This window comes from Gymnodraco acuticeps, unplaced genomic scaffold, assembly GCF_902827175.1.
Source record: "Gymnodraco acuticeps unplaced genomic scaffold, fGymAcu1.1, whole genome shotgun sequence".
Lineage (NCBI taxonomy): Eukaryota > Metazoa > Chordata > Actinopteri > Perciformes > Bathydraconidae > Gymnodraco > Gymnodraco acuticeps.
In genome coordinates, this window is record NW_022989970.1 from 341,079 (window position 1) to 364,237 (window position 23,159).

At 41.3% G+C, this 23,159-nt stretch overlaps 1 protein-coding gene across 4 annotated transcripts in view; it reads right to left on the reverse strand.

Annotated features, from left to right (window-relative positions):
* Positions 1–23,159, reverse strand: part of vldlr (very low density lipoprotein receptor) — a 42,599-nt gene that overhangs the window by 8,451 nt on the left and 10,989 nt on the right. For all 4 annotated transcript variants that reach the window (XM_034210802.1, XM_034210805.1, XM_034210801.1 and 1 more), the window contains exons 4-16: positions 19,086–19,208; positions 16,417–16,625; positions 14,383–14,545; positions 13,536–13,658; positions 12,435–12,557; positions 11,547–11,666; positions 10,338–10,463; positions 8,724–8,895; positions 7,359–7,583; positions 7,148–7,266; positions 5,869–6,008; positions 3,599–3,740; positions 3,046–3,195 (exon numbers count right to left, since the gene is read on the reverse strand). In XM_034210802.1, the coding sequence (XP_034066693.1) occupies positions 3,046–3,195; positions 3,599–3,740; positions 5,869–6,008; positions 7,148–7,266; positions 7,359–7,583; positions 8,724–8,895; positions 10,338–10,463; positions 11,547–11,666; positions 12,435–12,557; positions 13,536–13,658; positions 14,383–14,545; positions 16,417–16,625; positions 19,086–19,208 (1,935 nt within the window). The remainder of the gene's footprint in view (positions 1–3,045; positions 3,196–3,598; positions 3,741–5,868; positions 6,009–7,147; positions 7,267–7,358; positions 7,584–8,723; positions 8,896–10,337; positions 10,464–11,546; positions 11,667–12,434; positions 12,558–13,535; positions 13,659–14,382; positions 14,546–16,416; positions 16,626–19,085; positions 19,209–23,159) is intronic.

Below are 23,159 nucleotides of genomic sequence, written 5' to 3' on the forward strand. Positions count from 1 at the left end.
TATGGCTCCATTTCTTAACCTCAGTCACCTACAGTAGACCGGCACGGGGAGTCTTCTAATGATTTCAAGAAGTACGTTTGATAATGTAGAGATATAAAACGTTTGACAACACGGTGCAAACAGCACAAGTCAAAGCCCTCCTGAAGCTTCACATAATAACAAACTATACAAATGGAGGATGTTTATGAAAACCCCAAAAGCATAAGAGGGCCTCTTCATAAGAGAATATAATTATATACACTTTATTTCAGGTCAAACTATCATCGGTTAACTCTTCAGCTCTACTTAACATTCACATTAAAACAAGGTGCGTTTCATTTTCTCCGGTAGAATATTGGCTACTGCAGCAGCCTTACGAAGATAAGGGGGAATTGAGGGACACTTTTCACTAATGTTCAAATATAATTGCCTGTTCCATGTTGAAGTAGATATGAAAATGGGCCATATAGAAAGAAGGACCGCCTGCACAAACTGTCAAGAAACTCTGGGAACGGACTCGGTTCTCACTGAGACTGGGAGAGTACAGAAGAGAAGAGAACAGGCCAACTAGGCAGACTTTCATTCAGGAGGACGCTGGTGCGGAGAGTTACCAGGGAGATGTTCCAGTACTTTGTGTACAATGTCTACAGTTTGAGTCCAATTAGGAGAGTATGTGCGCTGAATTCAGCCGCAGGTTCCTATACGTTTGAAAAGGCTAATCTGTGGCAGCGCAGCAAGGAGCTGGGCGGTGAGGACAAAAACAACTGGAGCAGAGTAGATCGGAGAGAGGGCTAAGAGTTTCCCAGCAACCTTTTCCACTGCAAAGAATAAGAGACTGATGAACATGATGACACTTAATCTCAAATGGGAAGTAATATTATTTAACAAGTAGTGTCCGTCCAATTGTTCCCTTGTTTTTAATTATATACAGAAAGCAAGTTTAGTATTAGGTGCTCATTCATTTGCTCTTAAAAGCCATGAATTCCTGCAATGACATGACCACACAAATTGAAAATGTTTAAACTAAGGGTTTAAAATAAATGGTTAAAGCCCTAATTTTTGGGATGAACAGCATTTATTAACTTGGCGCCAGACTAGCTACAGAAAGCGAATCACTGCGGAGAGCCATCACATAAAAGTGAACTCGGCATGTCAGCAGATTCATTTGTATTTCAACAGGGCTGCTCAATTAATCATATTTTAATCGCAATTACGATTTTGGCTTGCAACGATTATGAAAACATAATCGAAATAAAACCATTATAATTTTTTCTTTTCTTTTAATTATTTATTTTATTGGTCTTTCAGTTGAACTATACTAACAGTTCAGGGTAATCAACTATTAAAAACATACTGTTCATTTTTTTTCAATAAATGATGTTTTCAAAGTAAATGGAAAACCGTTTTTAATAATCGTGATCTCAATTATTGACCCAAATAATCGAGATTATGATTTTTGCCATAATCGAGCAGCCCTATTTCAACATGTATATTTTCAACGTGTTTTAATGCCGTTTTATTTCTATTTGAGATGTTTACATTTTGGATTGTTTATGTCTAGTCTTTTAATTCCTCTAATGCCTTTATGCCGCTGCAACGCAAACATTTCCCAAATTGGGATCAAGTAAGTACTTCTTATCTTCAATTCCAATAGCCATTTCCACCTCATGAGTCCACAGAATTGAAGGCAGCTCACACTGTTCATTTCTGCTGCTTGGTTCAGTGCCAGAGCAGAACCCACACACTTTATCTGTCAGACTGAGACCACACACACTTTCAACAGAAGAGGGAGGCGACAAGGCTGAGATATGAACAGCGACGGTGATAAGGCTCGCCGTAGAGACACCAAAAACTGGATGATAACAGCAACTGACTCAGCAACTGTTCAACTGTCACGACTAACACACAGACAGCTGGGCCAGAGGCTGGCATGGATACAGATGAAGACTCACAGGGAACACATTGACACTCCGTGAACATGCTCCATCAGCGGAGAAGCAGAGGAAAAAGAGAGGGGGTGAATGATTCTTTATGTTTTGCACCAACCCCAAAGAATTAGAATAAATTACATTTCTTACAATGAACTGAGTTTTGGGGGACCGTAGTGAAAGCCTTTACTCTGAGTAAGCAAAGGGAGGTGAAGCACAGAGGACGGCCTTTGTGTGTCATTGAAATGCACATCAGCTTCAGGTTTACAGTCTGTTGGCATGTTAAACCGTCCTAGTTTGTCTCTCCCAAGACACAACACCCCCCACGGTTTCCCATGAGGTCATCCCCACCGACCGCTGTGCATTTTAAGGCAGTTTAAAAATCTGTCATTCTCAGGCTTTCTTAACGTTTCAAAGTCAAGAAATGTTTCATTTTCTTGAAATATTGTCAATATTATCTTATTTCTCAATGGATTATTCATAATCGAACTAAAGTAGCACAAGATTGTTTGGATTAAACTAGAACTACAATTGTCACAAAGTATCCTATTCTGTGATCGCAATATATCTCAGATGTAGATTTGATAAATGTATTCCCTCTCTCGTAGACACTTGCAGGGTTTCATGATTTTGAATAATTTAGTTTCTGCCCCCTTTATTGAATCACTGGTATTCAGTCTTGTCATTCGGCGATGCAACTTTCAGTTAAAAGTGTTTGGTTTCATGGATGAGATCTTCATACTGATTGAGAGTGTGTACAAATTGAATCAATATAACAATTACATATTTCAATATTGCACAGTTTCCATGGATGTTAGAACAGAAATCGTTTTGTCTTTAAAAGCCCTGGGGTCTATTCCACAAAGGCAATTTGCAAGGTCAACGTCATTATACAGTTTCAAAATAATTGTTGCTCGCAAATTGCAGATACATTTGGGAGTCCTGCGTGGCCTCATGCAGAAGTCCCTCCTTTGTAACAATTACTGATTTATTGAAAAAGCATATTTTTGAATATATTAAAAATAATGAGAATACAGTTATTGAAATTGCAGCTTGCGTGATTCAAATCTGTGCTTGTGTTTGGGCGTAAACATGACATGCATGAATAAGTAAAGGGAGTGTTAGCACCGCGACTCACCGGGCCTGCAGCGTAGCCCGTCGGCGGCCAGCTCCTGTCCGTCGGGGCACACACACGTGTATTTGGCAGAGTGTTTGTTGATCTGCGGTGCGGGAAGACACATGTAGCTGCAGCCCCCGTTCTCACCTTTCTCCACACACCAGTTAGTACCTGAAGTAAAAGGCAACACTTGTTACCATGGAGAAACAAGATCTGCAAATAAGACTGCAGTCATTAAGCACAAGCCACAGGGCGATGTTCCAGTACTTTGTGTACAGTGTCTCAGTTACAGTTAGAGTCCAATTAGGAGAATAAACCCCAGTCATCACGCCACATGAGAACGTCTTTAGCAACCTTTTCAGCCACGTTTGTCAAATATATTTGTTCACAACTACATAGAAGCTTTAGGCATTCCCAAGTTAAGGTTACTGTTTTTTCCTTTCATAGCACGAACTGTGAAAACCATAGATCTTATTTCAGGCTTCTATCCAAAAAACCCATTGACTTCCAGAAGTGTGCTGAGGTTTAAAGAGTCATCCCTGCAGCTCTCTTTTCGCTCTCAGCAGCTTCTTACCCGACAGCTGGATCAGCTCGTGGTACACGATGATGTCCTGCGGGTCGTTCAGGTTGCTGGCGAGCGTCACCACGTCAGCGCCAGTGAACTTGTTTGCGCAGTAGATGGCTTCATTCTCACCGTCCGTCCAGAACACTCGATCCTGCAGAGAGGACAGGAAACAGCTTATTTTCATATTCATAGCTAAAACCTACAACGTTTTCAAAGACGACTGCCAGCTAATCAGAAACGGGACAACATTTTTAGTAAACTATAGTATTAATATCTATATTATTTAGATACAATACAAATAATTCATTCTTTACAGAGACAGAAAACGTGTATATGTGATATTTGATGTTCTGGTAAACATTGCACTAGATGATTCCGAGTGTTGGAGTTTGAGCTTAAATACTGCGCAAAATGGGGAAGGAGGGATTTGTCATTACATATTCAACCATCTGTGTCCTAATGCCATCTGTGTGGCGTTCACACAAGAACCACCCGTCAATCAATTTGACGTTCTGCTGATTTAGATGCACTGCACTCTGGTCTCGTCCGCCTTGAAGGATTTCGCTGCTCAAGGTGATATGTTAATCCTGTTCTTCACATGTTACACACAAAACAGAACTTCCTGTGCAGCAGAACACATTTCCCAATAGAGGATGTGATGCGCACTGAATATAAAGCCCTTCATGGACTGATTATAAGTTGGATCACATTTATTTAGCTGTAAAAGGACAAAGCTAATGTGGTTTTGTTTACACAGTAATGTAGCTATGGTGTTAGTGTATGGTTCAGTACAAATGGTGAACGACAGAGCGTTCAGAGATGAGCAAATGTGCCTGCATGTGAATAAATGTAAATGTGTGTGAAGCGAGTTAGCAGTGTACGAGTGGGTGTAGGTGAGAGACAGACGGAGCGCCACATGTCCATGATTCACGAAGGTTACATAGGGAAGGTAGTCCTGATGCAAATATCATTGTATCTACCATTAGGACACTTTAGTTTCAGATAGAAAACATGAGCTGCTTGTCACAGTCCCTCAGTGCTGATTTCAGATGAACATGCTTTATTTGTGCTCACTAAAAAAAAGGCAAAGTCAAAGCTATTCGGAATTTGAGCCTTTACTCTGAATCACAGCTTCCTTAACGCTATAATCAAAGGGTGAAAGGATGCGAAGAATAACTTGTGTTCACATTAAGATCATTGAAATGCACTACACACTTTTTTCCATACACATGCACGGTTAGTCTTGACCGGCACAAAAGGGGCACATATTGGACAATGACAAACAATGAACGACATCAAGACTAATTACGTGAGTCTTTGCTAGGAAACTACCAAGAGCGCTTACGTATAACTGAACTCTCACAGAAAAGAAGATTTATCAAAATAGCTTTGCTTTCTTAATTATACTGAAATCTTTGCAGGAAAGTGGGGATACAAATCTATTTGGATGAGAGAGGGAGAAGAATTGTCAGCTTGGGTGATGTGAAGTTTAAGTGAGCTGTAAATCTGCAGAAAAAGCTCGTCCTACACGTAATACGATGTGCCTGATCAGGGCTACCGTTTAAAATACATCGTAGGAGCCAAAATGCTTCTTTAGTCCGAGTGAATCATTATCATTCATTTTCACTAAACATTTGTAGTTAACGGTAATTGTCACCTGGTTGTGGTTGAATGGTATTTAATGGATCGTACAGTCCTGCTTTAGTTATGGTTTGTTTTATCTTCATTAAACATCGTACACTTTTACTACACGGACATCTTCTCTTGATCGGTCACAACTTTATTTACAAAACGACTTTATCTTCATATCAAGTCTGAATTGTTTGAGTCACAGCAGCTCCATTGGCACACACGAGGACACATTAAAGACACAATACAGGCATTTAACATCACTTTACAATCACTGAAGACAGGACGTTCAAGACCCTCTAGCGTACATTTGACCTGGGATTTAGCTCTGCATTGAATTTAAGGATTGGCCGGTGCACCAAAGAGTGCTTCAGTCTAACTTTATTCAATCGTGGGACCCTGTAACTCCAATTTGATGTCATTTCTAAAATGACTTTGCTGATTTGAGTCGTTAAAAGGACACATTGAATATAATTGTAAATGATAGACACCACAGGTGGATCATTTCCAGACTGTCAACCCAAACTGACCGAGTCTGAAAGAGATGCCGTCCAACTTGTTCCAATCAGTAATATATTCAGCTTAGTGTGTCCCTGCTATTGTCAGAGCGGATAAAGAGTGTTGCAGACAAATTAGAACAGCCGCAGTACCTCAAAAACAGTGAGCGCAAAGGGATGAGCCAGGTACTCTGAAGACTGGAGCACTTTCTTCCTGTTGTCTCCGTTCAGATCCACGCTACAGAGCATGTGCAGCTTCGAGTCGACCCAGTACAGCCTGCCTTTGATCAGATCTGAGAGGAAGAGCAAGAACAAACAGGAAGGGGGGGGGGGGGGGGGGGGGGAGAGGAGAGAAATAGTAGAGGGAGAAATAACAACGGATGATAAATGGGAGTATATTGACGGCAGAGCAAGAAAGAAGGGATTGAATAATGACAAGGAAAGAAAGGAGTGATAAAAGGGAGAGATGAGCATGGAATAAAAGCGTGATGAGTGGAAATGAAATCAAGCAGTTGAAGAAAAGAGGGATGAAAGAACAAGGAGAAGGACGAGTAGAGAAAGAAGACGAGGCAAGTTGGTCAGATAAGGGGAAAGAAGATCAGGCGAGAAATCTAAATCAATACATTTCATTAACAGGGACAAATCAATAGCTTTGTTCCACAGTGTAAAAGATGGAAGTACAGGAAGAGACAGGAACAAAAGGAGAGCCTGTGATTAAACGATCTGCTCAGGTGTTATTAGATAATATAATGATCAAATCAACGAGGAGGGAATTGGATTACCTGACAAGGCCGTATTGTTTATTCCTTTTATAAGTACTTTTATCTCAGGATGGGAGGGAAGTGCTACCTTAGCATGCAAATTCAAACTAGAAAAGGCTTCATCTTCAAAGGAAAAGTCATTCGTAAGGTTTTAAAAACAGGAATAATACATGGCAGTCGAAGACAGGAAGAACTGATCATAATGAGGACATTTTAACATTGCTTGTGAAGTGTCAGATAAGGGGACAAGAAAGTGTTCAGTGGAATTGTAATCACTGCAAATATTCACACTGCAATTACTCCGAGTGTTAGATAAAACACAAAGGCATTTCAGTTGCAGTCGTGCTGCGGCACAAGAGTGTGTTAAAGCTTCAGAGCAGCTTTCTAACAGTGGATTTTCATTTTCTTTTGATGCAAAACAGTGAAGGAAAATATGCAGGGATGATGTAGACACACATTCATGGGTGTGTGTGCAGTGGTGAAGTACATTTACTCAGTACTATTTCGAGGTACTTGTACTATGGATAGTATCTGAGTATTTCCAATATAGGGGTTTCTACTCCACTGCACTCTACTCAATGTGTTTAAGCACATTTGAATTTTGTGTGTGTCTGTATGTGTATGTGTGTGTCTGTGTCTGTGTGTGTGTGTGTGTGTGTGTGTGTGCCTACCCAGAGTGATTCCATTCGGCCACTGGATGTCCGTCCCCACCAGAACCTGCCTATCAGCTCCGTTCATCCCAGACTTCTCAATCTTGGCCGGCTCGCCCCAGTCAGACCAGTACAGAAACCTACAGGACCAAGACATGAATACAAAAGTAAATGCACATTATCATTTGAAGATTAAAATATCTTTGACGTGACATAAAGACTTCCCACCCACCCGGACAGTGGATCCACGGCGATGGATGCTGGTTCTTTGAGGCCTCTGCTGAACAGAACCTTCTGCTTGGTTCCGTTGAAGTTGGAAACAGAAATGGTTTTGGTGGCGAGATCAGTCCAGTACAAGTTCTTATAGATCCAGTCCACAGCGATGCCCACAGGAGTCTGGACGCTGTCGATCACTTTGTTGTGAGTGCCGACGTCGCCCCGTTTGTCCAGCACAGTGCTGCGAGGAACAAAAGGTTTGGGGTTAATAATAGTCACATGGCCACAATATGTTCAAGGTTCTTTATTGTCAAACTAACATAGCTACAGAGTAATTATGTCGTTGAAAATCTTAGGTCACAGGATTCTCTAACAATGCAACACAATAATACAGATACGCAGACAATATTAAAACAATATTAAAGTATATTATATTAAAATACAAAAAAGAAAAATCGTTTTAAAAGAGGAAAATAAAAAGTGGAATAGTGCAATACGAGTCTATATACAAGTTATTGGAATAATATATTAGATACATAATTACAAAGTAGCAGATGAATGTTATGAAGGTAAAACTCTTCAATCAAGTCTCTACATCCAAGTTGGCCATATAACAGAAAAACCCATGAACCATCAGGCAAATGCCTTTAGCACCATTTGGTGGCAATTAAAGCTAAACTTGAGCTAAATGCCAACATGTCTTAATTTAGCATATTAGCAACATTTGCTAATTAGCACTTGACAGTCCAGCTGTGACTGAATGTCATTAGCTTTGAAGGGCCAGGATGAAAAGTTTGAAAATCATCAAATTGATTACTATTCATCCTGAGGGGGCCATGTATGAGTGCTCTGCATTTCATGGCTAGCCATCGAACAGATGTTTAGATATTTCACAGGATTAGTGACCACTTTGATTTTCTGGACAGAAACAGACTGTGATCACCTAAGAGGGTTCATCCCCTGGACACCATGAATATCTGTTCCACTTTTCATGGCAAAACCCTAAAACCAGGCTGCTAACATACCTAAACATGTTGATTTGAAAAAGAAAATAAGTGTTAAGTTTAAATGTACTTTGAAATTAATCTGTTGAAATAATAATAGATGAAGACCCAAGGCCGCTTTACAAACAAACAAACGGGGCAGGCAAATAAAGTAAAACATTTAATAAATAGCAGTAGGAGTGGAAGCAGGGGGACTGCGATGGGTTAGGGGTCAAAGGCCATGATGAACAGGTGAGTTTTTAATGATGACTTGAAATCAGATCTTCTGGAAATAATTACAAATAGATTATTGTGCATTGTTGTTTTTCTTCACATGGTGTTGTGCGGCTGTCTGGTGTGTGTGTGTGTGTGTGTGTGTGTGTGTGTGTAAAATCTACCTATAAATGGCCCTGTGGCCTAAGTCAGCCCAGAAGATCAGCTGCTGGCCAAAGTCAGCATCCAGAGCCACGGTGTTCCTCTGCTGCTCCACGATCTGAGTGTACTCTTTCCTCTCCAGGCCGAGGCGGCGGATGTCTCTGCGGTTAGTGAAGATCAGGCAGGGCTCCTTACCTGAGGACAGGGAGGAGAAGCTCAATCTGACAATTTAGGTCTTCAAAATGGACATCTGGTTGCTCCGTTATACTTGCTGATGTTGGAGATCATCACATGACATAATGAATGAATCTCTCAAATGTTTAAAGTATGTTATTAAGGTGTGAGGGCTTCTATGTCACAAACGATGAGCCTGAACAGAAACTACCATTTCTCAGTTAAACGTCCAACTAGGTATCATTTTTGAAGAGATAATTATGTGTGATAGAAGAGGAATCGTATTATGAATAACGGCTCATAGAAACGTTATGCAATTTACTTGGAAAACAAAACATCATGCGGAAACAAACAGTGATGGTCTTTGTCGAAGAGCGACACAATCAACAATACAGCAGCATGTGATCACACTAGAGATGACTGTATCCAGCAGCAGGACAACTCTACAGCAGCATGTGATCACACTAGAGATGACTCTGTATCCAGCAGCAGGACAACTCTACAGCAGCATGTGATCACACTAGAGATGACTGTATCCAGCAGCAGGACAACTCTACAGCAGCATGTGATCACACTAGAGATGACTGTATCCAGCAGCAGGACAACTCTACAGCAGCATGTGATCACACTAGAGATGACTGTATCCAGCAGCAGGACAACTCTACAGCAGCATGTGATCACACTAGAGATGACTCTGTATCCAGCAGCAGGACAACTCTACAGCCTCATGATATTTAACAGCTTATTTTTTATTATATTTCTACCACATCAATGTATGGTTACATTTTCCACCATAACTCAAAATGTAAGTAAAATAAAACCACGACTTGCAGGTCTCCTTCAAGAAATACTTATCATACATTCTTTAAAAGCTAGAAACTATTTGTTGATATGTGATTAAAGAGTTGTGAATAAGGACAGTCGATGCTCAAAGTGAATAGAGTGGGGTAACCAAGAGAAGTGGCCCCTCCATTCAAATATGAATTTGACCAGCCTCGTAAATTCACAATGTTTATTTCAAGAAGAGTCCGTTTCTAAAGCGGGAAGATTCCCCCGACATAATTTAAACTTGTACTCTGACCCAGCTTAACCTTGCAGACTGAAATAGACTTCGGGAGCTTCTGATCTCTATGACAGTGCAGTGACAGGCCATCGCCATAAATTACCCGTTATATTATAACCCAGCATTTTTACAGGACATCATGGGTACATTTCCCACACCTTGTGCATGATAGGAAAGCTGCGCTCGATTGAGTGCATTTTATTTCAAACTAAAGCAGTCAAACACAACAGCCCATCTCATAATTGTTTTTGTAGGAACCCATTATAGATGTTGTCTATGTTAATCAATTAACGGACCAAACATTTCTCACATCATTGCTTCTGAATGAATAAAAAACAGCTCACAAACTATATCTTTGTACATATTTGTAATCCACTTCCCTAGTTTTCTTTTCACTCACCAACAGCCTTGCAGACTCCGGTAGTAGGATCCATCTGGTAGCTGTTGTGGCACTCACACTTGTAGCCGCCCTTCAGGTTGATGCAGATCTGACTGCAGATGCCGGGGTTCATACACTCGTTGATGTCTGCATGGAGAGAGGGATGAAGAGAAGAGGGGTGAGGAAGAAACTAGTTGTTGAATCACGTCTGCTGAATGATTTCATTTGGATAATCAGTCGTTTGCACACAGCTCTGAAAACAATTACCTTCTGAAACAGTCCCATGATATCTATTGCATGAGATTGGAAACTAATGTGAGCTTGGGATATACAGAATATAATCACTATGGATGTTTTAGCAACTGCCCTCGTCAGAATGAAATGTTAATAGGCAGATGATTGAGTAGTTATCTTGTACCTGGGAGTCAATTAAGAGAACTATGCAACCAGTGTTTTCACTCCAGAAGGGATTAAACACCTCCCAATATCCAGAGGAGTGCTCGTGCCAAGTCTGGCTCAATAACACAAGTGTTGGAACAGAGACTCCTGAATATAATCAAGAGGATTTAGAGATTTAATACTAAGCTACAACAGCCAATCACAGTGCACACTAAAGCCTTTGAAGGACAGAAGGGCAAAGTATGAACATGTACCACAGTTAAGTGAAATACCTGCAGCCCTAAGTATGTGTGACCAAGCCTGTTGGATTTGTAGTTTCTAAGAAGGACAAACATAGCAACACACCTCAGTCTAAACAAACCATCCAGGACATTAACCTGCCAAGATCTTTGTCATTTGGGATTTATTTTATATCTGAGGTTAAGGCTGTTGAATCTGTTGCTACGGTAGCCTACACTTCACATGAAGTAAATTAATAACCTGTGGGAAACAAAAAATAAAGGCTGCCAAATACAGAGCGTAATTAAAGAAAGTAAACGCGCCTCAATAAAGCAACCATTCAATCTTCTCACACTATCCAACTCAAAGTCATTCCATATGCATCCGACAGTATGCTTCCTCACAACTCAAGTGTTGCAGACTATCGATTACATATAAGCATTATCCTTATTTTGCAAAATTAAAATAACTTTTCTTTTGGAAAAGACATGTTAACTGCTAAAAGATATTCTCTGTCGCAACCAGTTAATCGTTGAGATCCCTAGTACAAAATATATTTGGTTTGACAGTGAAAATATTTCGTCAAAAAGCTCCAGTGTTCAGGTGACCTACCTCCGCAGGTCTTGTGGTCGATGAGCTGAAGTCCAGGCGTGCAGTCGCACTCGAAGCCGATCACCATGTCTTTGCAGATGTGAGAGCAGCCGCCGTTGTTCAGGAGACACTCGTTGAGGTCTGAAGCACATGAAGGAAACGGGCTTTGTAACTAAACAGGGACAGTTATCATGGAAGTAAGACACAAACTGTAGCTAAATAGTTAACAGTTGATGTTACATCAAGATTCTTCTTTTAAGGTCTTCAGAGTTTAGACTGGAAGCAAGAGAGGGAGCTTTTATTTGGTTTCATTCAATTTATCATTTACACGATATGACAATCTTTTTTTCCTGAGCTGTGGTAAAACAGACGTTTAGAATTCCGATCGGCCGAGTTGTTTGATCCATGAAAGAGCATTATTTGAAAGCACTTTTCGTTCTCTCGCGCTGAAGTGCAGGACACATTAAAGGCAGAAAACACACATCAGATAAATCCATTTGGACAGTGAGAAATGTCCTCTAGTTTTAGCCTTTTCGCCCAAATTCAACTCGCATCTTTCAAAGTACGGACACTTCCCTGCCCAGAGGGGAAGTCATCAGATGTACTCCCTGAAAAGCAATTTGTCTTGTAAACAGTGACTGAGTGGCCTGTCGAGACAAATCTAAATGTTAAATCTTCTTTCTGCGCTTTGGTTTGTTTTTATTCTGGGAAACCAAACTTGAGTATTTGTAGTTCAGTAACACGTTGCTGACATTAAGAGCTGCCAGGAGGGGAAGCACGCAGAGACTTTTTAACAAGGGACATTTGCAGATTCCGCTAGACAGACACACTGTGGGTTGGTCACAGCTCAGCCTAAAAGATCTTTCATATTAACAGACTCCAGTGCAATACAAGTATTTTTTTACTCACTGCATTCTTTGATGGGTTCGTCGCTCCAGTCGGGACAGTCTCGGGCTTTGTTGCACACTTTGCTCATCTCGATACAGTCCCCGCTGCGACACTTGAACTTCTCTGGTCCGTTACACTGAGTCACTGTGGAGGGATACGAAGAACTTTACAAGCGTACTTTAATACTTACACAAACTTCCAATTACCCAGAAAGCTGCAAATGCATCATTTCATATCAGGACTCTACTTTTTGGTTTTAAACAGATCAAGGCTAGCAGTTTCACCCTGCATCAAGTCTGTATGCTAAGCTAAGCTAAGCACCCAGTGGATCAATCGAAGTACTTGATACCAAGATGAGTGGCATCAACTTTCTTTCTATACGCAACACAATTTCCTTTCTTGCAAATAGCCACATTTCCCAAAATGTCCAACAGTTCTTTAAGCGTTTACATTCTCCTTAACGCTCCACAAGCTTTTAAACTCCATTTGAACTTGAGAAAGCCAGACTGCAGACAATAGACCGGGTCGAATGCGTGGGAAAACAGGATTCTGTAACAAAGTATAACCTCAATAGGTTTGAAAAGGTTTTAAACCCCTAAAGCCCTTTTCTCCCCACAGCTATAGGAACCTCAAATAGCTGCATTTTCAAAAGGTGACAACCACCTTCAGCATCTAGTGACAATCTTCCATAACTAATGTGTTTACAAGGCCAAGGTGTATGCTACTGGAGACAGAACAAAAACTCATGTAAACTTGATAACCAGAAGGATTCATTTCTCTTCTCCATCAACAAACACAACACAGCATTGTTCGTAAAAAAGCTTTCAAAACACATCACACAGTGAACACACACGCTGAGCACAACATGAAGTGGATGAAAACCACTTGGAAAATACATGCAGCTACACCAGTACCCACTCTCTTCTTCTGACCCACATGAAAGTCAAAGGAGGAATTTTGAAAAATCAAAAAGGTCTAGATGGAAGAAAAAGGACATTGTGAAGGTAAACCGACCCTTTCCTCAGACGCTCTCTCCCAACATGACTTGACCCGAAAGCACAGTTCTTCTTCCCCTGACATTTATAACGTTTATTTGTAAAGCTGCACACACAGAGCACTTACTGTTTTTGCAGTTGACCTCGTCTGAACCGTCAGCGCAGTCTCGGAGGCCGTTGCACTGCCTGCTGCCCAGGACACACTTTCCATCGTCACATTTGAACTGATCCGATCCACACGTCCGTACAGCTGCCAAGGACACACACGTACACACACACACTTGAGTTATGCATGAAAGTAGTGCTGAAACATTCCTCTATGTGTTGATTGAGATAAACTCAAGCAATAAAATCAATGTTGTTACAGGATGTGTATGTTTTTATTATAACTTTAATACTTTTTTATGCATGCTTCTACGTAACATTAAGCCGTCTTTGGCTCTTTTTCTGCTGTAACAACGTACATTTCCCCTCTCAAAGGTATTCTGATTCTAAACTATCATTTTTAATACTGGTATAGCAATTTAAGATAAATATGATTTAAAGAAGGCACCATTCCCTGGCTCCAGCTTCTAAAGTGGGAGGATTTGTGCTTTTCTTCAGTCATTTTAAATAGAATTCTTATGGGTTTTTGACTTTGAGACAGAGATAAAACACACAGGGTACTAGGTTTTACAACTTATACCCTCAAGTCCATCTCAAAAACAGATGTTTCATCAGGTTCACAATACATTATACAATAGGATCAACTTCCTAGTAATTGATAAAGATGCATATCTTTGATTTCAGTGACACATCCCAAACTCTTTTATTTGCCTTGGTAATCTTAAAGCTAGGCTGGAAAAAGCAGGTCAGTAACTAAATCTGACGGATACAAACTGACAGTTTAAGAAGTCTTACCCACGTGCTGTGGTAACAAATGTTTTATGATGTTAACTTGTTTATTTATGTGTTGCCAGCTGGTGTGTACATACGACAGTTGGCTTCGTCGCTGCCGTCTTTGCAGTCGGGGTCTCCATCACACCTCCACTTCTTGTGGATGCACTCCCCTGAGCGGCACTGCATCTCGCTGGTCGAACACTTGGCGGGCGGCGTCGGGTGACGGCCGCAGCGAGAGGGAGACTCATCGGATTGATCCTGCAAAGGACAGACATTTTCTTGGTTTGAGTTTACAGCTTTTGGCCCGTGTTTTAGCCCACATTCATTTTGTAAAAGTGTTCAACTTGCTTTTCACTCGCTGTCATCAACACTTGCTAGCTGGCAGTTTCCCAGCAGGGAGCCTGCCATTTCACTTATCAATTTTTAAAAGCATTTGGAAAAACTAAGAGCAATTTTGTAGCATGTGACGTTTTAATGTGGTAAGGCCCTCTGACTGAACAGACATGTTGGGACAGAATACAAACACACAGGTCGAAATCAAGGCTGAATTCATTTCACTTATATATTTGTGTATGCGTTTACTTTGATTATCCAAAACAATCTGAATGCTGATGTTCTACTTTGCCAGACAGCTTTTGGAGTCACTGCACTGAGCCTTGGTAAAGGGAAATAATCATATTTTAAAAAACAACCATTCATGAATCTGTCAACCTGAAGATTTACATCATCTTGAATGTTATGACTAAGATATATTTAACTCAGCTTTCCTCTTATGTTATCTGGGGAAAATAGACTCCAGTAAGAATAAGGAGAGCATTCCTTCTACAGCTTTTTAACACACATTTCCCTTTTTGTTTAAATGTAGCAGGCTGGCTCTCCTGACTTAGTTGTTTGCAGATATCAGCCACCAAGTAAAGACCAACTTCATTATCAGGCAATCGAAGCAAAGACACAATAGTCCACTAGGGAATTCACCACAGATGCATTTTCATCAATATTGCCCAGAAAGTAATCGAGGAAATTAATTGCAGAAGACACATCTTGTATTTTTTCTTCACCTAACTCCAATGATCAACTTAATAGCAGAGTCTTTGAGAGGCTGTTAAGAAATGAGCCTTGATCTGATTGGCTCAAACCAGCAGGATTCATTGAGACTGCAGTAACAACACGACTGCTTCCTTGCAGGGATGAGACGAGTCTTTCATTCTCCAGACAAACAATTAACCTACGACAATTAAGTGCTGACTAGTTGACAATTGTGTGAAACATTGATTGACAGATGATCTGATGAGCAGGGCCGCAGTGATGGAGCTTTAAGGACGCTGATCTCACAGACGATTAGCACCAATAGGAATCAAACCCGGGCAATCAGACAGGATTTCTCTCACTTACATCAGCTCAGAAAGTCACTGAGTCCCGTGGGAGCAGATGAACGGAGTGCGAGACCCAGATTGTGTGCTTTTGTGTGTCTGGCACTCTTACTATTAACTGTGACACAGGAAGGGCTGGGTGAGAGAGAGCAGCAGAGTGAATAACAATGACCTTCTATTTGAAGAAAGTATTTTAAATATTTGTGGGTGTGAGTATATGCAACACCGTTTCCATTCTCCTGCTCCGGCTGCCACGGCGATAACCACACAGCCGATTAGCAGCAAATGGGCAAACTGCAGACTCGGTAAAACTGGCTCTGCTGTGTTGGGAGTGTCAAAGTCACCGTGTGTGTTAAACTTGTAGAACCGGTGTGTATGTGTGTAACGTGTCCCCAGGGATCTCACAACGGACAGTTCATTATAGTGAGGCAACATCTGCAGAGAAAATAAGAGGAAGTGTTTGTGTGTGTGACAGCATTAAGTATTTTGTGATAAAAAAAAAGGCATCAGAAAAATCCCAGCTATAAAAAGATGCAGAACATAGAATCATTGATCACATTAAGTGGTTTTCGGAGGGGAGGACAGTAGTCAAGAGGCTTTACCAAATGCACATACAAATACAGCGGCAATGGTAAACTGGTAAACTGAGGACACAAGAGACTCAAACTGCTTTCCTCTATCCATGCACCTTGTCCACAACTTGTGTCTTTTCCCTCTAAACTTTCTTAAATGTGTGGCATTTTATTTTGTTCCTCTGACCTGGCAGTCCACGTCGTCGTCACACACCCAGCTGGCCGGGATGCACGAGGAGTTTCCACACTGGAACTCGCTGGGGCCGCAGGAGGACGGCGCGCACTCCACCTCGTCCGAGCCGTCGCCACAGTCGTCCTCGCCGTTGCACACAAAGTTACGGGAGATGCAGCGACTGCTGGAGCACGTGAACTCGTTTGGAGCGCAGGTGATGTTACCTGGAGGACAGAAGGAATGAATGTGTGAGGCTTAACAGCTCAGTCGCTCAAAAGAAAATACATTTATTTACTACAAGCTCAAGAAGTCATTTTATACAGCATCAATCAGCATAGCAGTAATCAGTCTTTTCCTAACCCAACGTTTGAATGTCAGTATTTTCAAGTAGTAGCAAATGCAACACGTTAGCAGAGCGCAGAGTGTTTCAATGCCATCTCTCGCTCTCCACACAATCACCGCCCACTGATCAGAAGGAGAGGAGGAACAGGAGCACGACAGCAAACGCAGTAAAGACCTTCACAGTGAGGAGACTTCACACTGAAAGCACACTTCAGGTAAATAACATCTTTAATCTTGTTGTCATACCAGACATATTCAAACTAGCATGTTTGCACTGCGTTCCCTAATAAAACCTCCTCCTCCTAACATTAGGAGTAGAACATGGCAGAAGGATGCAATGTGTGGCAGCTTAAGGAAGCATGTGAGGTTAAAGTCACTGAAACCTTGCATCCCACTACACAAAACATCCGCTAGAGAGATTTAACGTGAAGACAATTAACACACGTCTCCTCCTTCTAAGCAGCTTTCAGTGATTAGCATCTTCAGCCAGAGGGGACGGTGCACACTAGTAGGGATGCCAGAAACTGACCATGATCAAAATCGAAAATCGGAAAGCCCTGGTGAATAATAATCGATTATTCGACCCCCCCTCTGCGCTGCTGGCTTCCTCCAAGTTTACAGTAAAACAAACTGGTGGTGTGACCAATGGCCATTTACAATTATTAATACTATTAGTATTATTAGCATTAGTCTATATTTTGGTTGAAACTAAGCCAGAAAAAAACAAACATAAATAATAAAAAAATATATAAATCGAATTTTAAAATAATTTAGATTATGGAGACTAACGAATAATCGCTGGCAGCCCTACACACTAGATGCACACATTCTTAGCCCAGCGCTGGCATCAGTCCTCATACCGCTCCTTGTACTCACTCAGAATTGGCATGCCTGGTATAGACTGAGGATGCGTCATATTTGTAGTGATTAACATCTTGCATCGTCAGCAGTGGAAACCCAATGCTCATCATCATTAGTGATTATTCGTCACTTTATTTTGAAGTAGATTTCGCTGCTGAGCTGCTGCTAGAGCCTCAGATAAGCGGCAGGAAATAAATGGATGGATACAATTGACTAACATGCTACAGGCTGCTTCTGTTTTCTGTCAGATCCAATTATTTTAGTTTATAGTTTGTCCAGGCAGAGCGACATTCTGCGTGAAAGGCTGGTGCTGTGTTTGTGATGCAGCGTTTAGGACAAACAGCTGGAGGATGAGGAGTAATTCATACACATGTGCTAGTACAGACCAAGCTGTTACACTAGTAGTTGTGAAACATTACACTCCTCAACAGGCTTCTGTGTTTGTGCATAAAGTTGTCTGTCAATAGAGTAGTGCGGTGATGATGTATACTTGTAGACTGACGCAGAAGTGAGCATTGCAAAAAGTCATGGACCAAAACGTGACTCTTATTTCGGGCATCTATTGAAAAAGGGATAAAAGAAAACCCCATACATTTAGGAGAACCTGAAGCGGTGACATTCCAACTCATTTCCAGGTTTTAGGAGTCTGCAGTATTCAATGAGGCAGACGGCCGGCACCACAACTCCATAATAGGAGTTTAAGAGTCCTCAATGATGTGATTGAACTTTCAGTTTATCAGGTGCTACAGGGAATTACGCTCACTGCAACAATTCTGTTTCTACATTTGAAATGAGAGGCAACATCAAATCCTCTTTCTAGGAACAAATAAATTAGAGGGCAGCAGTATTGCGACTCCCTGTATCCCATAACAGGCAAGTCAATTGTTTAAAAGAAGCTTCAGGCAATTACTGCTAACTCGAGGTCAGAAACAAGCCTTTGACCACATTGTAGGTCACAATAAGTATTTGATCCAAAAGGGCTCATCCATTCAAACAAAAAGCAGGACATGGAGGAATAAACAAGTCACAGCAGGATGTTATGTGAGCCAGAGCTCCACCGCTTGAATCACAGGGCATAACAGATGGATATAGACTGTAGGTGGGAGACTGTAGGCGACATGACTCTTAAACGTTTGTCATTAGCTTTGCCGCTGTGTTTACCTAAATGGGCATGTAATGCTCATCATTATGAGGTTGGACCATTTTGAGAAGATGTTAAGAGTCTAGCGTCTACAGAATATTGGCTGTGCATCCAACACGTCGACAGGAAAAACCGGTTCAGATCTCCTTACAGCTAAAAAGATATTTCATATTTACTACTCACTTCCTGATCTACAGACACACATGTTTGTCATTTCTCAGATCTCAACTTACAGGTATTTAGAAGTGTTCTACCTTGACGTGCACCGTCACCTTTAGAACGACAACTTGTAGACATTTAGTCAAATATCCCTCCCATATGAGGATGCACGTCCACTCACCACAGTCGACTTCGTCCTCTCCATTGTCGCAGTCCTTCTCTCCGTCACATTTCCAGAAGGTGGGGATACACTGAGTGGAGCCCGCTCCGCAGCTGAACTCGTTCACACGACACGTCCGCATGTCTGCAAGGGAGAGAAACACAACGTCAACATTGTATGGCATGATTTTTTATCTCCAATAAACACCTGCTTTAGAAGCAGCAAGGTCACATCCACATTGTTTAGTGTAGGATGTCAGAATGCTGCTAGGAAGCCACTTTATAAGCCAATTTTAAAGTACCAACTTCATTATTTTATTTGTAACTAAATTCTAACTAACGGATTGTAACCTAGACCAAGTGAACTGCCTGCAGCTGCATCAGAGATGTCCCGTTCACTTTTTAATAATATATATACAAAGGGATAGAATGAGTGACACTTCTGCAGTTGTAAATCATATGGGAGTCAAAGTCCCACAGCTGCGGTGGCTCTACTTGTTGCCCTTTTGAGTGTTTCCCCCATGACAGCAAAAGGACAGAACAAGGAGATAATGAAGTCGAGTTACCCGTCAAAGACAATATGAGACGTGAGGTGAAAACAAAGCTGAGGTCTAAACAACTCTATTTAGACAGTAATGTCATTACTCTTAAGTACATGGTAAACACTTTCTCCTGCATATTCTTTTTTAAGATTTGAATCTGGCCTATCATTTTAGATCGTTTCTTTTCCGTTCTGAAAAACACATCCAGATAAGGTGAGCACTTTCATGTCATCTGGAGGTTAAACTCTAGATCGTCCTGCATCACTAGGAACCACTTTTTATCCCAGCATACATATTCATCCCAAAGTGATGGTGTCCATACAAATGCAGCTTCAAGACGTTGTGCCTCTTATCCCTGCGATCTCTTCATCACTGTGGAGGGAGATAACAAGCAGCGCTGCGATAAGAGCTGCTCGGCGGATTGAAAGGCTGCAGTGAATTATTGACGACTAGGATGTAGTCGTGTTGATACTCCGTGTGTGCTGTGTACTCTCAAGTCAGTTTATGACTGTATACGATGCTTACTGTGGATCAGACGTAGCCTGTATCCAAACCGTGTACTGCAACTACTCTACTGTTTGTGAAGTGATGCATTTTGAAAGTGCTCAACCACTTCGACATCACATATTTGGGCACCATAAGGAAATATGCAATGCCAATGTGATGCAAGATGGTAACACTGTTGATACGCTTATTTCTTTTTGATAGGTAGAATTGACATACTGCTGGTTCGTGTCCAAAACGGTTTTAAAGGTTTTAACAGCAGGACATTTCTGTTACAGGTTTGGAGAAAAGTGATATTAGTAAATGTTTATTATCGAGAGAGCTGCGTTCAACATTTTCCATGAAAGAACATTTACAAAATAGTTTGTGCATGTCGTCATTTAATTTTCAAAAAGTGGAGACTTAAGATAACGATTCTTCCCAACAGCCACAAAGTGAACCTGTGTAGCCAAAACACAGACGGTCAGCTGTGTGAATGCAACCATTGTAACCGAGTCAATGAGGAACTGATGTCCTGCTTGTATCTTTTCTTTATTTTGAAATTCACTTCCTAACTTGACACTGACGGAAACACAACCGCAGTACGAGTCCTTAACACAGAAACTACCAGGAGACGTTGGCAACACACACACACACACACACACACTTTAGATTCCATTCCCAGAAGCCAAGTCATGTGCAACAGCTGGTCAAACAGGACAGTGATGTAACAGCAATAGTCTCAGGCTTGAACTGCACGTACACAAGTGTAGCTATGACTGGAACTTAACACCGCCACTTAAAAACACACGGGCCCATGCAACACGTGCGCACGTTTGATGACCTTCAGTTGACCGACAACCTTTCAAGTGGAAACACACACACACAGGTTGTACCATTTTATCTACACAAAAGAGACGCATGTCAGGAAGTTGACAAGTGTAAAGAGAGGAAGATCAAATGGCACAGCAGGCCTTTCCGTCACTGAGCTTCTTAGCAGGCATCCTCACTGATGAACAACCTTAGGATTACAAAGGCGTGGAAATAAATGTTTAAAGAGGAAAAATTGTGAATTTGAAGAAAGGATTCTCAGACGAGGCGATAACTAAAAGGCGAGCATTGTTGTCCATGCAGCATTTTTTAGAGAGTACCACTGCAGGATTGCAAAGTCACACATAATAACCTTAGTGTTTGGAACCTCCAGAAAAATGATTTGAACTTAAAATGACCAAAACAAATGAAAGTGACCCGACTGTTTTGTGATTAAATGCATGCCTGTTATGGTGACGAGTGAATTCTCTGCTAACCTACGTAATCCCAGAAAGCTTGGATAACAGCTACTAGCAGATTCGGGACACAACACGGCTACATCCATTATCTGGGGGATAATGTTCACATGAGATCCAGCAGCTCCTCATATTGCACTGAACTTTGTTTTTTCTTTATAAGAAGGTCTTGGCAACAACAAACACACCAGCTTTGAATAACGCTGGTGTGTAAGAGACTCCCCAAGCTGCACCGCTCTCATGTGTTGGCAGACAGCGCCACACAGATCCCAATACAACGGGATTTGCCCCGAGTCTAAGATGCAGTGTTGTTTCCTGCCAGAGGGTAGAGATGATATGTGTGCATTGTTTCAGGTTTCTGCACTCACCCTGCTGTGTTGACACAAACACACTGCAGCAAAAAGCAGAGGGCTGCTCTGGGAAAACAGATGTGTGTAACCCACACACACACCTCTGCTTCCCCAGCAAATATCACCTCAAAAAGAGTGAGTTGGACATTGAGTGGGTCTCAGGTTATACGTCATATCACATGTGGCTCAAGTATTGTTTGCTATTATAACCATAAAGTAAAGCTACATTTGACACAGCTAAACACCTGCGTGTGCCTTCCCAAACCAACCTAAGCCCTTTGATGTTAGGATATAGTTGACAGCGTGAATCTAGGAAATAAGTTATCTCCTATTACTGTGCAGCATGAGGTAACTCCATGAACAAGTGAAAGGTCAAACTATCAGCTTTCTAATGGGCAGTTGCATCATGTGACGATATATAACAAAGATTTAAAAGGCTTTCAACTTAGGACCCAGAATGACACGCTAAGCTCTAAATATACCCACTGTGTAACCTTCTGTATTGATGTATTGCTTTACTCTGATCAGTCCCAGGCCCTCTGCTCAGCCTTTGCTAAGATTAGAGCAGTTTCTACGTCGTATTGCTGAGGATTTGATGGATACATTTAATATTTCTCTACAGATATGTATTCCTGCTTATCTTACATAGTCCATGGTTGTTAATTATATTTGTATTGTACATCTATGTGCCTGCTGTCATTTGTTAAACAAAGTGGTTGTTCTGAAGATATTTCAAACTATTACTCATGTTCTCTTTAACCATCCCTCCATCACCCTTCTGTAAGCGCAACGCTGACTTTCCTTTGATCGTTTTGGATAAAAGCAAGCATTCGTTTCATTTTAACGTCAACTCTTAAGGCTATATTTGTATCTATATCTTTTTGTGGTAAAGCAGCTGAGAAACACACTTGATTCTGATATGGACTTAATACACGAGCTGCTTGTCTTTTCTTCTGCTAAGACGCTTTGAAAGTCTCAACGCTGCAGCGAGCCTCTCTTCCGTCTCTCCTCTCCTAAGTCTGCTTTCATCCAAGTACCTTTCTGCCTTTAGTTTGGGAATTGCCCTGATGTTCAGTATTAACTTGGTGTACCATGGATGAAACACTTTATAGGTAGACTTACTATAGCTACTACTTACAAGCACTTTGAATTGCCTTGTGTTGAAAAGTGCTCTATAAATAAACTTGCCTTACTAAAAATGAGTAAGCATTCAGGAAGATTTCAGTTGGCAGTAAATCTGAAACCAACATGTGTGATGAGGTGCCTTCATCTTCCCTGTGACGTTTATCTCTGCGCTTGAGGAGACGCCATTTGTCTTCGTAACAGCACGGTGAAGGCAGCGCTGGAGATGTGCTTATTAAACACGACGTGTGTATAAACTTTCCGTCATCACTCATCTCTTTGATTCCAACGAGCACCTTGGGAAGACCTCCCG